Source organism: Rhinopithecus roxellana, chromosome 6 (genome assembly GCF_007565055.1).
Source record: "Rhinopithecus roxellana isolate Shanxi Qingling chromosome 6, ASM756505v1, whole genome shotgun sequence".
NCBI classification, from domain to species: Eukaryota; Metazoa; Chordata; class Mammalia; order Primates; family Cercopithecidae; genus Rhinopithecus; species Rhinopithecus roxellana.
The window spans coordinates 26,368,757-26,380,944 of NC_044554.1; the positions used below are offsets into that span (position 1 = coordinate 26,368,757).

Sequence of the window (12,188 nt, forward strand, 5' to 3'; positions counted from 1 at the left end):
TGGTAAATGTTACTAATGAAGGAAGAACTGGATGGTCAATGCAGTATATTCACTGATTTTTTGCTTAGCAGTGAATTAGCCTATTTTTGAGTATTATTTCTCTCAGCATAATTACTTTAAAGATGTTGACATCAAAAACAGTTACCACTTTTTTGGAGGTTATTATGTTATAATAGATAGCAGTTATCCAGGTAGAGGATTAGAGGAGAATATATCTGTGATTCTGCTCTGTGAAGAACCTGGTTATCTTTCTTTTAAGATAAGATTTTACTTTTCTTTTTTTTGAACCTGGTTATCTTTGTTTTAAGATAAGATTTTACCTTTCCTTGTTTTTTGAACCTGGTTAACTTTCTTTTAAGATGAGATTTCTTCTCCTCCTTCTTCTTCTTCTTTGTCTTCGTCTTCATCTTCTTCTTCTTTGAGATGGAGTCTCACTCTGTTGTCCAGACTGGAATGCAGTGGCATGATCTCAGCTCACTGCAACCTCCACCTCCCAGGTTCAAGCAATTCTCCTGCCTCGGCCTCCTAAGTAGCTGGGACTACAGGTGTGTGCCACCACACCTGGCTAATTTTTGTGTTTTTAGTAGAGAGGGGGTTTTGCCATGTTGGACAGGCTGATGTCAAACTCCTGACCTCAGGTGATCCACTTGCCTCGGCCTCTCAAAAGTGCTGGGGTTATAGGCATGAGCCACTATGCCTGGCCAGATTTTACCTTTCTTGAAGATAAAAAATTTACTCTGAAATTCTTTGTCTTTCTTCTTTCTCTTTGCTTCCCAGTGAAGTTCAGTATTGTATATTTTAACTTCCTTTGGGCCTCTCTTCATCTTCATCCAGTCTAGAACCCTTGGACCATTCCTTTAATCATTCGTTCACCACCATAGTCCAGTCTCTTGCTCCTTGAATTTTATTGAACCTAATTCAGTCCACCCAGGCTCAACCTAATCATTTGACATCTTGCTACTGTACCTGGGCTGCTGGCCACTGCTAGGTAAAACTTGACCACCATGCAATTATAACCTCTATAAATTTATGGTCTCCAGTTTGTTAGGCCCTCGAGATAGCCTTAGCAATTCTTTCTTTTTTTTTTTTTCCTGAGCGGTTCACCACCGTGTGGCTGTTTTTTACTTTCACCCCATCTTTAAGCTTCTTCCCTGCCACCTATTAGTCTCAGAAGATGATCTTGGCCCCGGTTTTATGGAGGCCACCAGGCAGGAGCTCGTAAACCTTCCTCTTTACTACCACCCCCATCACTACCTACAAATTTTCTTTTAACCCATGTCACTTTCTAGCTATTTTTCTACTTTGTCTCCCTAACTTTGCCACTAGGCTACTTGAAAGAGTAGGGCCCCCTTGTTTACCCTTCTGTAGTCTGTCTTCCATCCAAACTGCTGCTGGCAAAGTTACCAGTGACCTAACTGGTAAAGCCTGTGAGATATTTTTCATCCTTTACCTTGTTTGGTTTCTCTATGGCATTTTATCTTTATTGAGCATTTTCTTCAACTTTTATGAAAACCTCTCTTTGAATCTTATCCCACCTTATCGGGAAAAAAAGAAGCATTTAATGATTTACAAAATAATAATTGATATGAACTCTTATAACCCAATATTAATTATACATTAAGAATTGAATTATACTTTTATATAAATACAATTCAGTATTATACTTTAAAAATAAGAAATGCTGTAATCCCAGCACTTTGGGAGGCCGAGGTGGGTGGATCACGAGGTCAGGAGATCAAGACCATCCTGGCTAACATGGTGAAACCCCGTCTCTGCTAAAAATACAAAAAATTAGCCGGGCATGGTGGTACGTGCCTGTAGTCCCAGCTACTGGGGAGGCTGAGGTAGGAGAATCGCTTGAACCTGGGAGGTGGAGCTTACAGTGAACTGAGATTGCACCGCTGCACTACAGCCTGGGCAACAGAGCAAGACTCCGTCTCAAATAAATAAATAAATAAGAAATGCTTATTCCTTAAAATGCTTAACTCTAGTAATCATTTTACTGTGTGTGTGTGTATATATATATATATATATAAACGTCATATATACAGTAAATATGTACAATAAAGTATGTACAATAAAAGTATAAGACATACATAATATACTAATTATTCCTTGGTTTCTTCTGCCCTAGTTAATGAAGGAGTTCCCCCTTCTGAGCATGTTCAATATCCATGAAAACCTTTTAGAAGCCCTTCTGGAACTACAAGCATATGCTGATGTTCAGGCAGTCTTAGCTAAGTATGATGGTAAGTCCTTGGGTATTTTTATTTACTTGACTGTTCCTCTTTTGATGTATTTTCCCTGGTTAGATTAGATTGGAAGGGTCATTTTAAATAGCACAGCACTTTTGTAACCTTACTCTTACAGAATTTTCACCTACAGTTTTATGATGGTGTTTGGTAGAATCTTAGAATTTCATGGTTAGCAAGGACCAGAAATGTGACATGGCTTGTGTCCAGTTCCTCTCCATCCCTCCCTACAGGCTGCCCTCGTGCTCTCCCCATCAGGCAGTTATGTCTGCTCTGCTCTACCTCTGTGGTCAGGAATCCTCTCTACTACCTATGTGGTCAGGAATCCCCCAGAACCTCACAGGCAGTACCTATCCTGTAGGGGCAGCACTGACTGTTAGAGCTCTTGCTATAACTCCACATCGGTTCACTGTGACCACTGCCTACTGGGCACATTACCCTTTGGAGCAATGTAGAACAGCTAGTATCCCTTGCACATGTGACAACTCAGTAAATATTGGAAGATGAAATCAGATCCCCTTCCTCCCAGCTCTTCTCATTAGCAGCAGAATATCCCAATTTCTTTAAATGGCAGGCTTTGAAGTTCCTTTGCCATTCTGGTTACTCACTCATGAACTTATTCCATTTTGCCTGTTCCTAAGAAATCAGAAAAATAAGCTGGCACATCCTAGATATTTTAAAACTCTAATGTTCATATTGTCATTATCCATGAATTCATGATTTGATTAATTGGACAAAAATTGTCTACATAATTACCTGCCATGACATAGTTACTAAAATATCTGCAGAGCTTCATACTATTCTGCCTCATTTCAGCAACCATATTCCTAAAGTGTTTGCTTGTAAAATGGATATAGGGAATGATTACTTATTATATAATCATTTTTTGGTTTATGAAATATTTTTTCTTTAGTAAGCATCTTCAGTGCATTTAAAGAATTATTCAGATTACAAAGCATATAGAGCAAACTATACCATTTGGGTCTTTTTTTTTTTTTGTAGAGATAGGGTCTTCCTCTCTGTTGCCCCAGATGGAGTAGTATAGTGGTGTGATCATAGTTCACTATAACCTTGAACTCCTGGGCTCCAGCCATCCTCCTGCTTCAGCCTCCCAAGTAACTAGGACTATAGGAGTGTGCCATCATTCTTGGCTAATTTTTAGGGTTTTTTTTTTTTTTATAGAGACTGGTTATCATTATGTTACCCAGGCTGGTCTCAAACTCCTGGCCTCAAGTGAACTTCTCACCTTGGCCTCCCAAAGCACTGGGAGTACAGGCGTGAGCCACCACCCCTGGCCATTGGGTCTTATTTTTGACACATTTCTTCATAAAGAATCTCTGAAGTGGGTGAGAGTTGTTATCTCCTATAGTTGAGGGAACTCAGGCATTATGAGATTGTTTTTGTTTTTGTTTCATTTTCTTCAAATTCTTGCTCAAATTTATGGAAACTAAAAGCCTTCAGCCAGTGATGGCATCATTTTGCCTGTGCAGACATGAGTACCCTGTGTAACAAGATATATGCCACCTAGTATGGAACTGATTTTAGAAACAGAAAAGTATTTGTGGAGCACCTTAAATTAAACAAAATAAAGACTGTTCGGCTTTCATGTCAGCTCACTTGTATTCTCTATTTATATGCTAAAATCTTACTCATGGTTCAGCTAAACAGTGGTCCAAGCTTAGAGGTCTAAACTGTTGGGCTGCCTTGTAGGCAAAAATCCTCATACGTTGACATTCTTTTAGTACCAAAGGAATTCAGTCCCATGGCCATGGGTTCAGGTGGCAGTGCACTTTTCCAAATGCCACTCTGTAGCCATCAGTGCCATAGCAATCCCTAATGCTGACCTGTACTCAATCTGATATATCAAGCCTTAAGAAATAAAACTTTAATCAGCAGAGCCTTTGGGAGGGCAAGCCTCTTAAGGCTCCTTTCATGAAGATCTCCGTTCATTACAGAAATCATCAGCCTTGTGTTATAAGACTGATTGTAAAATAAAGAAATGGAACTCCCCATTGTCTCTAACTATCCCATTGCACAGCCTCTGTTCCACAACATCCAAAAGCTGATTTATTAGATTCTGATAACATATGTTCGCATTATTTGTTACAACAGCTCGTCCCACCCTCCACTGAAACTTGGCTCACACTTTGAAAAATTCTTTTGTTGCACATGGACAAACTCACCATACCAAGGCCCTTGTGTTGAGCTTTGTTTATGTTGTGTACCTGGCAACAGAGATGATGTTCTTGTTCATTATTCATGGAAAAAGAGCCTCATTAGTGGCAGGACACATGTTGTTGCTGAGATGCCTCGTTAGGGGTTTTGAATTCAGCAGTTGTCAATAGAGTACAGATGACCTAACACCAAGTGAATTCTGAAGGGAGTTTTGGTGCTGACTTGGCTCAGGCCTGTATCATTTACAGTAGAAATATAATGAAGTGGCTGCTGAAGTTACTGTTCTTGAGGGTTGAGCTGCAGCCACTGAAGACTGTGGAAAAACATGCCTCTTGTTTCTCACTCCATATCATGAAATGGGTTTTTTCAAGTTCATCCTTGCTGCTTTTCCTGGAGACGTCTACTGAACTGCTGGTTCCTTATCTGGCCCCGGGTGAGGAAGTGGGTGCTTTAGAGGTCTTGGAGTACAGACAGCTCTTAGGGCATCCTGTTCTTCACCCTGGTTCAGATGTCTAATCCATGAGATGCTGGAGACAGCACTTGGAATCCCAGCCCCTTCATCCCTCTCTGTAGAGCCACACCCAAAGCAGCAGGATTATATGTCCTTTTTGCTAATTGGAATGCTCTGGTTGGGTAGCCATTTTTTGGATTGTTTTTGGGTACAGCAATCCTTTATTACATTTGCTAGGTGGCTGAATTTTTTAAGTAGTATGCTGGGAACACAATGGGATTAGTTCTGCTTTTCTGACCTTTGCAAAAAGATTTAGAAAAATGGCAAGGCACTGGGGACCAGGGATGAAGGTGGTGAAGAACATATTTTGAGGGAAAGAAGGGAGGCAAAATATATTCCCCTAGTCTCATTGTTCTTCACCACCTTAAAAAAAGTTTGGCTTTGAGTTCGGAAATCAGTAACAATCATATACTCCTGTGTCCCCACAAAGATTGCCAGTTGAGTGGACATATCTCATCGTAGTCTGCAGTCTGATTTTGATTTTGCCATTGAAATAACTTCTAATGTTTTATTATTCCAGGTGTTAGTCTAAAATACTGTATTGCTATCCTCAGGCGTTGTCATACTCTTGTGTGTTCAATTTGTGAATCAACATTGTAGGTGGGCAGTTTTATTCCAGGTGGCTGGTCCTGGTTCTATCATGTTCTTCACACAGTGACTAAAATAGCAGCAGCAATAGCTAGCATTTATTGAGTTCCTGTAATGTATCAGTATCAGACATGATTCAAACCACAAGCATATTGGGTAGATACTATTGTTAGCCCCATTTTGCGGATATGGTAACTGGTATAAAAAGAAGGTAATTGCTCACAGGAAGAGCCCATAGTATCAAAGTAAAGCCATGTAGATGTGATGTTATGAGAGAAAAGTGATCGACTGAGAACAACTTCATTAAATATGATGTGAATTCTACAAGGAAAGGAAAGCCAAGATTAAAAACTGAGGTGGTCTGACTCCAGACCTGTGCTTTTAACCACCACACTTACACTCTTTCTGCTGTTGGCAGTATTTATTTAAGTTGTTTTTATGAATTCCATTGTTCTTGTTGTTGTTATTAGCCACAATTTATTGAGAACCTACCATGTGCCAAGCATGTTATTAGCTTGGCATTAGCTTTACCCTCACAATAACCCTGCAAGGAGGCAGTTACTCCATTTTAGCAGATGCAGAAACTGAGGCTTTGTGAGATTAAATAACTTACAAGCCCACATTCTTAGAAAACTGCAGAGCTGGGATTCAAATCCAGATCCAGCTGGCTTTAAATCCCATGTGTTTTCCATAAATGTAAGCCTTCCAAAAGTGATGTGCTGGGCCTCTCTCACTCCTCTTACAAAGGCATGACTTAGGTGGGCTGAAGCCATGATGCAGAATTTCAGTGATGCCACATTGTCTTGTAAGGTTCCTTTCTAATCATTTTTTAAGAACTGAGTGTATCTATATTTGCTTGTCTTTCTGAAACTGTCTTCAAAATATGACTTTCCATCTTCAATCAACTTGTATCTAATTTTTTTAATCACAAAGGGGATTTGATGTAAGGTGTTCATTTAATTTGAGATTTATCTTTTTCTTCAGTCATACATTTGCTATAAAGACAGCAATGTTTTCAAGATCATTAAGTCATGAGAACCTTCTTTTAGAAGCCATTGCAAAAATTGTTACAAGCTTTGGATTGCCTTTCAAAGAAGTTTATAGGCCACCTAGGTTGAAAACTTAAGTCCCAAAGATTAGGGTGGGAATGTGGAAAAGAATTCATGTGTTTCTTATTCATTGTCATTTGTGCATTTCAATTTTAGAAGAATCTCATAGAGCAAGTGAACGCAGGTCTGAGCACTATAAGGTACCTTTGGGAGCATCTAGTTCTGCCTGTCTCTAGTTAGTGATCCTTGGGGATACCAGAAGGCAGTCATGGGTGGTGGGGAAGAGGTGGATCAGGTCCCAGCTCTGCCTTTCACCAAGTGAGGGAGCTTGAGAAATCTAAGCCTTGGTTTCTTTCTCTGGATATGAGATCAAGGCTTAGAAAGGCTAAGTAACTTGCCCAAGATCACACAGCGGGTAATTTGTTGTGAGGATTAAAGTTGTTTAATCTGTGTTAAGTGTTAAGAACAGTGTGGGACACACAGTAAGAGTTCAAATATTATTTGCTATTATAAGGAGCCGAAAGTGTCACTCCTAAACTTCACCACTATTCTTCATTAGTCTTGTTCAAATGGAAAACCATATATAAAATGTCACAATGAGGGAATAAGAGCCCAGTCTTATGCTCCGCAAAAAGACAATGTTATGACTTGTTATTAAAATTAATTATGGATCTAATAGGACATACAGATATTTGATTAGAACTAAAATTCTTAGTTTTATCTAAAGCTTTGGAAAGCCGAAAAAAGAAATGCCAGGGATTTTTACTCCTGATCAAAGGAAAAATTACTTCTTTGGGTTCATAGCAACTTCAGCCTCTGAACAGTTTGTCCTAGTAGAAATACAGATCTAAGCGCTTTTGGATATTTACTCCGTTAAGTCATTTAGTGATTGCCCTAAATTTGGGGCAGAATCTTCTCTTGTTTTTCCCTTCTTTCTCAAAAGAACTAGGGACAGCTGGTCTTTCTTACAATCACAAAAGTTATATAAATGCAACCACTATATCAAGATCATTTTTACTGATGCCATCAAGCCCATCCTAAATTAGCATTATTATCTGCCATCTGGTAATTTGCAGAGGGCATACTTTTTAGAACAGGACATGTTTCTAACATTGGAGGAAATACTTTCATCTTAGTAGATTGAAAACAGAAGTTCTAGGGAAAGTCATTAGGGAATCACTCTATGTTGAGACTATTCAGAGAAAAAGCCTTTTGTTGATACTGTTTTTGCAGAGTCAGCAAGTAGTTATAACTAAAAATTTCGTAAACCTTGTTTATTGCCCAGGGCCTTATAACTAGCACAAGTTATTCAACTATCATCATAGTTCCTTTGAAATGGTTACTGGACACCCTGTCTTTTGGTTAGGCTGTTTTCCATTTGTGTTTGAGGAATAAGTAAAAATAGGAAGGATGTGAGATGTCTGGAGGTCCAATGAGTAAAATCTGTATTTGTCAAACACTTCAAGTGTCAGTCTGTCCATACTTCCAAAACAGTGCTTTTCAGTTAAGTATATGGATGTGAATTTTGATGCCACAGGCACAAGCAGCTTCTGAAAATATCCGTCACAAAATTAGGCTGCATATTAGAAAGAAGATTTGGTATGCTGTTGGTTTCTAGTGTCAGACTATAAACCTAGTCCAGCTCCTTTCCCTGGGCTGGCTGTTACGGAAAAGATCACGGATACCAGGCAAGAGCTTAAAGAGAGTCCTTGTGAAAAGACGGGCAAATGAACCACATTGGTGCTTCAAAGAAGAAAATAATTATCAGCACTGATACTAATGGCTGTGGCTTCATGCCTGTAAGCACAAGTCACTGAGAAATGGTGGTCTTACATAGCTTTGCACTGGATGCTCTGCAGATTTGGACACCAAGAGGTAGATCTGCCAAGAGGACTAGGCCTTTGAGGTTACTTTAGAACAAATGATAGACTGTTAGGGGATGAACTATATATTGCAATGAGCAAAAGTTGTGACAATAGATGTCATTTCAATGAGGACTATATGCATGACAAACTTCTGTCTCTGATGATGGAAGACTTTTGGTGAATGCATACATCTGTAATTCACATAGTTGGCACATGCACAAACCCTCCAAATTTGTGTTGGGTTTGGTAATCCTTATTGCCCAGTTATCATAATTTACCCAGGTAACATCCCTCCCCAGCCAGCCATTACCATCAGGGAAACTGCTGTGTTTGGCTTCAGGGCACCAGCCATAGAAGGGCCCTCTGACACAGACCTTCTGGGGTAATCCAGTCCAAAAGTTGCAAATAACATCTGGTGTTTGGCTTTGTAGCGTACAATGAATTTTTCTGGATGTAGTTGAATGTGTAGTGCTTGTCCTTCCCCCTGCCTCAAATGACTAAGGTCATGTAGAACTTCCTAATTGAATCATTGAACTCCCAGGTGGCACATCTTTTTGAGATTCTTGTATATCAATCCCTTTTATTTCTTCAGTGAAATTTTTCCCTTTAGTTGGAAGGGGACCTCAGATTGGCTTTCTGAAGGTGGGGCAAAAAGACCTTATACTGCCTGGAATCAACAATAACAAAAATTTAAGGACAGAATCCTGTATGTCTATTGTTTTCTTTGCATCATATCATAAACAAGTAAACTGATAAATTAATCACATAATGGTACAGTAAGAATACATCACAGTCCACAAACAGCTTATGAAGAAGAAATGGACTGCTTTTTAAATTTGTTTTCCATTTTTGTTTGTTTGGTTGGTTCATGCTTCCAAGAACATCTGTGAAGGCCAAATATGTTGGATTATAGGAGCTTCAAGTGTACCTGGTAGAAATGATATCAATTTGTTGCCTGACCAAGAAAAGGGATTCTTGGTACTTCATAATTTTAAAGGATAACAGGGAGTAAATAGGTTAATTTTTTTCAAATTATTTCAGCAAGGATCTATCAAGTCCTTATTATGTTGAAGTACTAACTTTTAGGTGCTTTAGATTCAGAGATAAATATAACCTATTCTCTGTCACCAAGAAGTTTTCAGTCTAGTGGAGAAAACAAAAATACAAAAAAGAGGCGAAGCGAGATGAATCAGTGCTCAGTGAGTCTGTTTGAAACAAGCTGTGGGGAGTGCAGAGAAAGAAAGCCTTTGAGAGCAAGCTTGTGCCCCTTTCATCTCAACCCCTGTGTACTAAGGTAGTCATTGGGAACATCTGTGGTCAGTGAGTGACTCGATCTATAAGATCCCACGACGATATAGTGTTCTCATTTGTGAGATGATTTGGGATTTATATATCTACTTGCTGCCACCTTTGAAAAAATTTTAGATTCATAGATATGAGAACTGACCCTGCATTGAAACTACATCTTGGTTGTTATTATTGGGAGATGAACAAAAGGATATCAGATCAAAAAGGTTATCATGGAAAACTGTTCTATCCTGTCTAAAGTTTTGCAACATAAGTTTTCTGAGGCCCATCTGATTGAGAGTTTTACTCATAATTACAGACATTTCTTCCAAGATTATTGAATTAAAGTTTGGCTGTTATGAACCGCTTATGACTGTTGAAAATTCAAGAGTCATTCTCCCTAAGATGACCTTTTCTTTCAGCAGCATCATTCCAATAACGGGTCCTTAAGGAGTCAGAAGAGGTGTGGCTTTCCTTGTTTTTTCTACTTTTCTTCAACCTTGATTCAGTTTTCACTTTATTGTTTTTTTCATCCTGCCCCACAATTTCATTCCACTGCTGTTTCAAATAGACATTGAGATTAGAGCACCAATACAATTTCAAACACTCTGCTGGAACTCTGTAAGCAAAGATAAATGCAGTACACGTGTTGAGAAATAACAAGTTTCTGATTCCCTGTTAGAACGTACAACACTCATCAATGTTGGCCTCTGGGAGCTAAATTGGATGTAAATGTTTGCAAGTCGAAGGAAGCTAATATCAAGAGATTTGAGATTTTAGTACATTAATTTAGGATTTTATTTAGCAAACACTGAGCGCCAGCTATATTTCAGATATTGTTTTTTGTTGTGGGTACAAAGTGATGAAGCAGCCTAGCTTTTACTCCTAAATCACACCACGTATGTAGGACAGGGAAATAAGAGAACAGACAGTTGCTGTAAAGTGTAAAGATTGTGATGCACTTTAGCCCAAGATGGAAGGGGCACCGCAGGCAGCAAGGAGGAGAGAGGGGAGCCTTCCCCTTGGGGGTGGTGTCTGAACCAGACAGGAAAGGTGCTTGAGGCAAGGAGAGCATATTGAAAGGTGCAGAGGCGCAACTGGCATGACTTATTTGGAGAATTGTCTGTATCCCTTAGAGCAGAGGGATGAAGAGGGATGCAGTGAAGGGAAGAAGATGACTTGGGTGAGTTAGCCGGGGATGTGGGGTGGTAGAGGGACTGGATTAAAATCCAAGCTTGCATTTTATTTTATGGGCCCTGGAGAGGCCTGGAGACAATTTCAGAAAGGGCTTCCGTCCAGCCCAGAGTGAAGTGGGTGGCACAGTACATTCACACCGTGCCCCCTTTTGAGTGGAGGTACTTGAGAGATCACAGTGGGAAAGCACTCAGGTGTGGAAGAGTGGAGTGCCACTGCAGCAGGGTGGTGAGGTGATCTCCCACACTACAGTGGAGCACATTCTGTCCTGGAGGGAGACATTTGTGAGGTTTTCTGAGCATTGGTGTAAGAGTTAAAATTTGGTTTTTCTTTCTTAAGCAACAAGTGGGAATCCTAGTGCAGAAACTTTTGTCTCCTGGGTGGGAAAACTTCTTATTTTAAACTATAACCACTTCATTTCATTTGCTCTCGGGTAATCTCTTTACAGGACATTGAGCCCTATGTAAAACCACCATCACCCACAGACAGTCTTTCAAGGCAGCGTAACTAAGGGTGAAGAGCCTGTCAGGACCCATGTCACCCATCAGTGCCCACCTACTTCTGCTGAGTTGTAACAGTGACATGAGGAGAAAAAATGCGGAAGAGGGGAACAGGTGGCGTGTCCAGCTGTACTTTCTATAAAGGCTGTGAATTTGAAGATAGCAGAGGACATGATGTGAATGCCTGTGTAAATCTCACTTGCTAAAGCAAACCGTCTGAAAAACTCCTGCCTTGTCGATACTTCAGTTACTACTAAAATAGACAAAGCATGAGAATAATACCATGGATTTAATTCTTACCAAAAAGGAAGAAGCTTAAGAGAAGGGGACCATGTTATCCTGTAGCTATAGTTTAAAAAAAAAAAAAAAGGAATATTAGGCACAGGTGTACCTTGAATCTGAAACAAACAAAAGTAACAAAAAGCAAAAGCCATGCTCTTTGTTGTTGTTGTTGTTGTTGTTGTTGTTGTTTTGAGACAGGGTATAGCTCTGTCGCCCAGGCTGGAGTGCAGTGGCATGATCACAGCTCACTGCAGTCTCAACTTCCCACGCTCAAGTGATCCTCCCACCTCAGCCTCCCAAGTAGCTGGGACTACAGGTGTGAACCACCACACCTGGCCAACTTTTTCTAGAGGTGAGGTCTCACTATGTCACCTAGGTTGGTCTTGAATTCCTGGGCTTAAGTGATCCTCTTGCCTTGGCTTCCCAAAGTGCTGGGATTACAGGTGTGAGCCACCACCACACCCAGCCTTTTATTTGTTTGTTTT

General features: G+C 39.9%; 1 protein-coding gene across 16 annotated transcripts in view; it reads left to right on the forward strand.

The window, feature by feature from the left end:
* The window catches only part of ST7 (suppression of tumorigenicity 7), a 278,422-nt gene that overhangs the window by 217,157 nt on the left and 49,077 nt on the right, over positions 1-12,188 (forward strand). For all 16 annotated transcript variants that reach the window (XM_030932961.1, XM_030932964.1, XM_030932969.1 and 13 more), the window contains one exon: positions 2,135-2,249. In XM_030932961.1, coding sequence (XP_030788821.1) covers positions 2,135-2,249 — 115 coding nt within the window. The remainder of the gene's footprint in view (positions 1-2,134; positions 2,250-12,188) is intronic.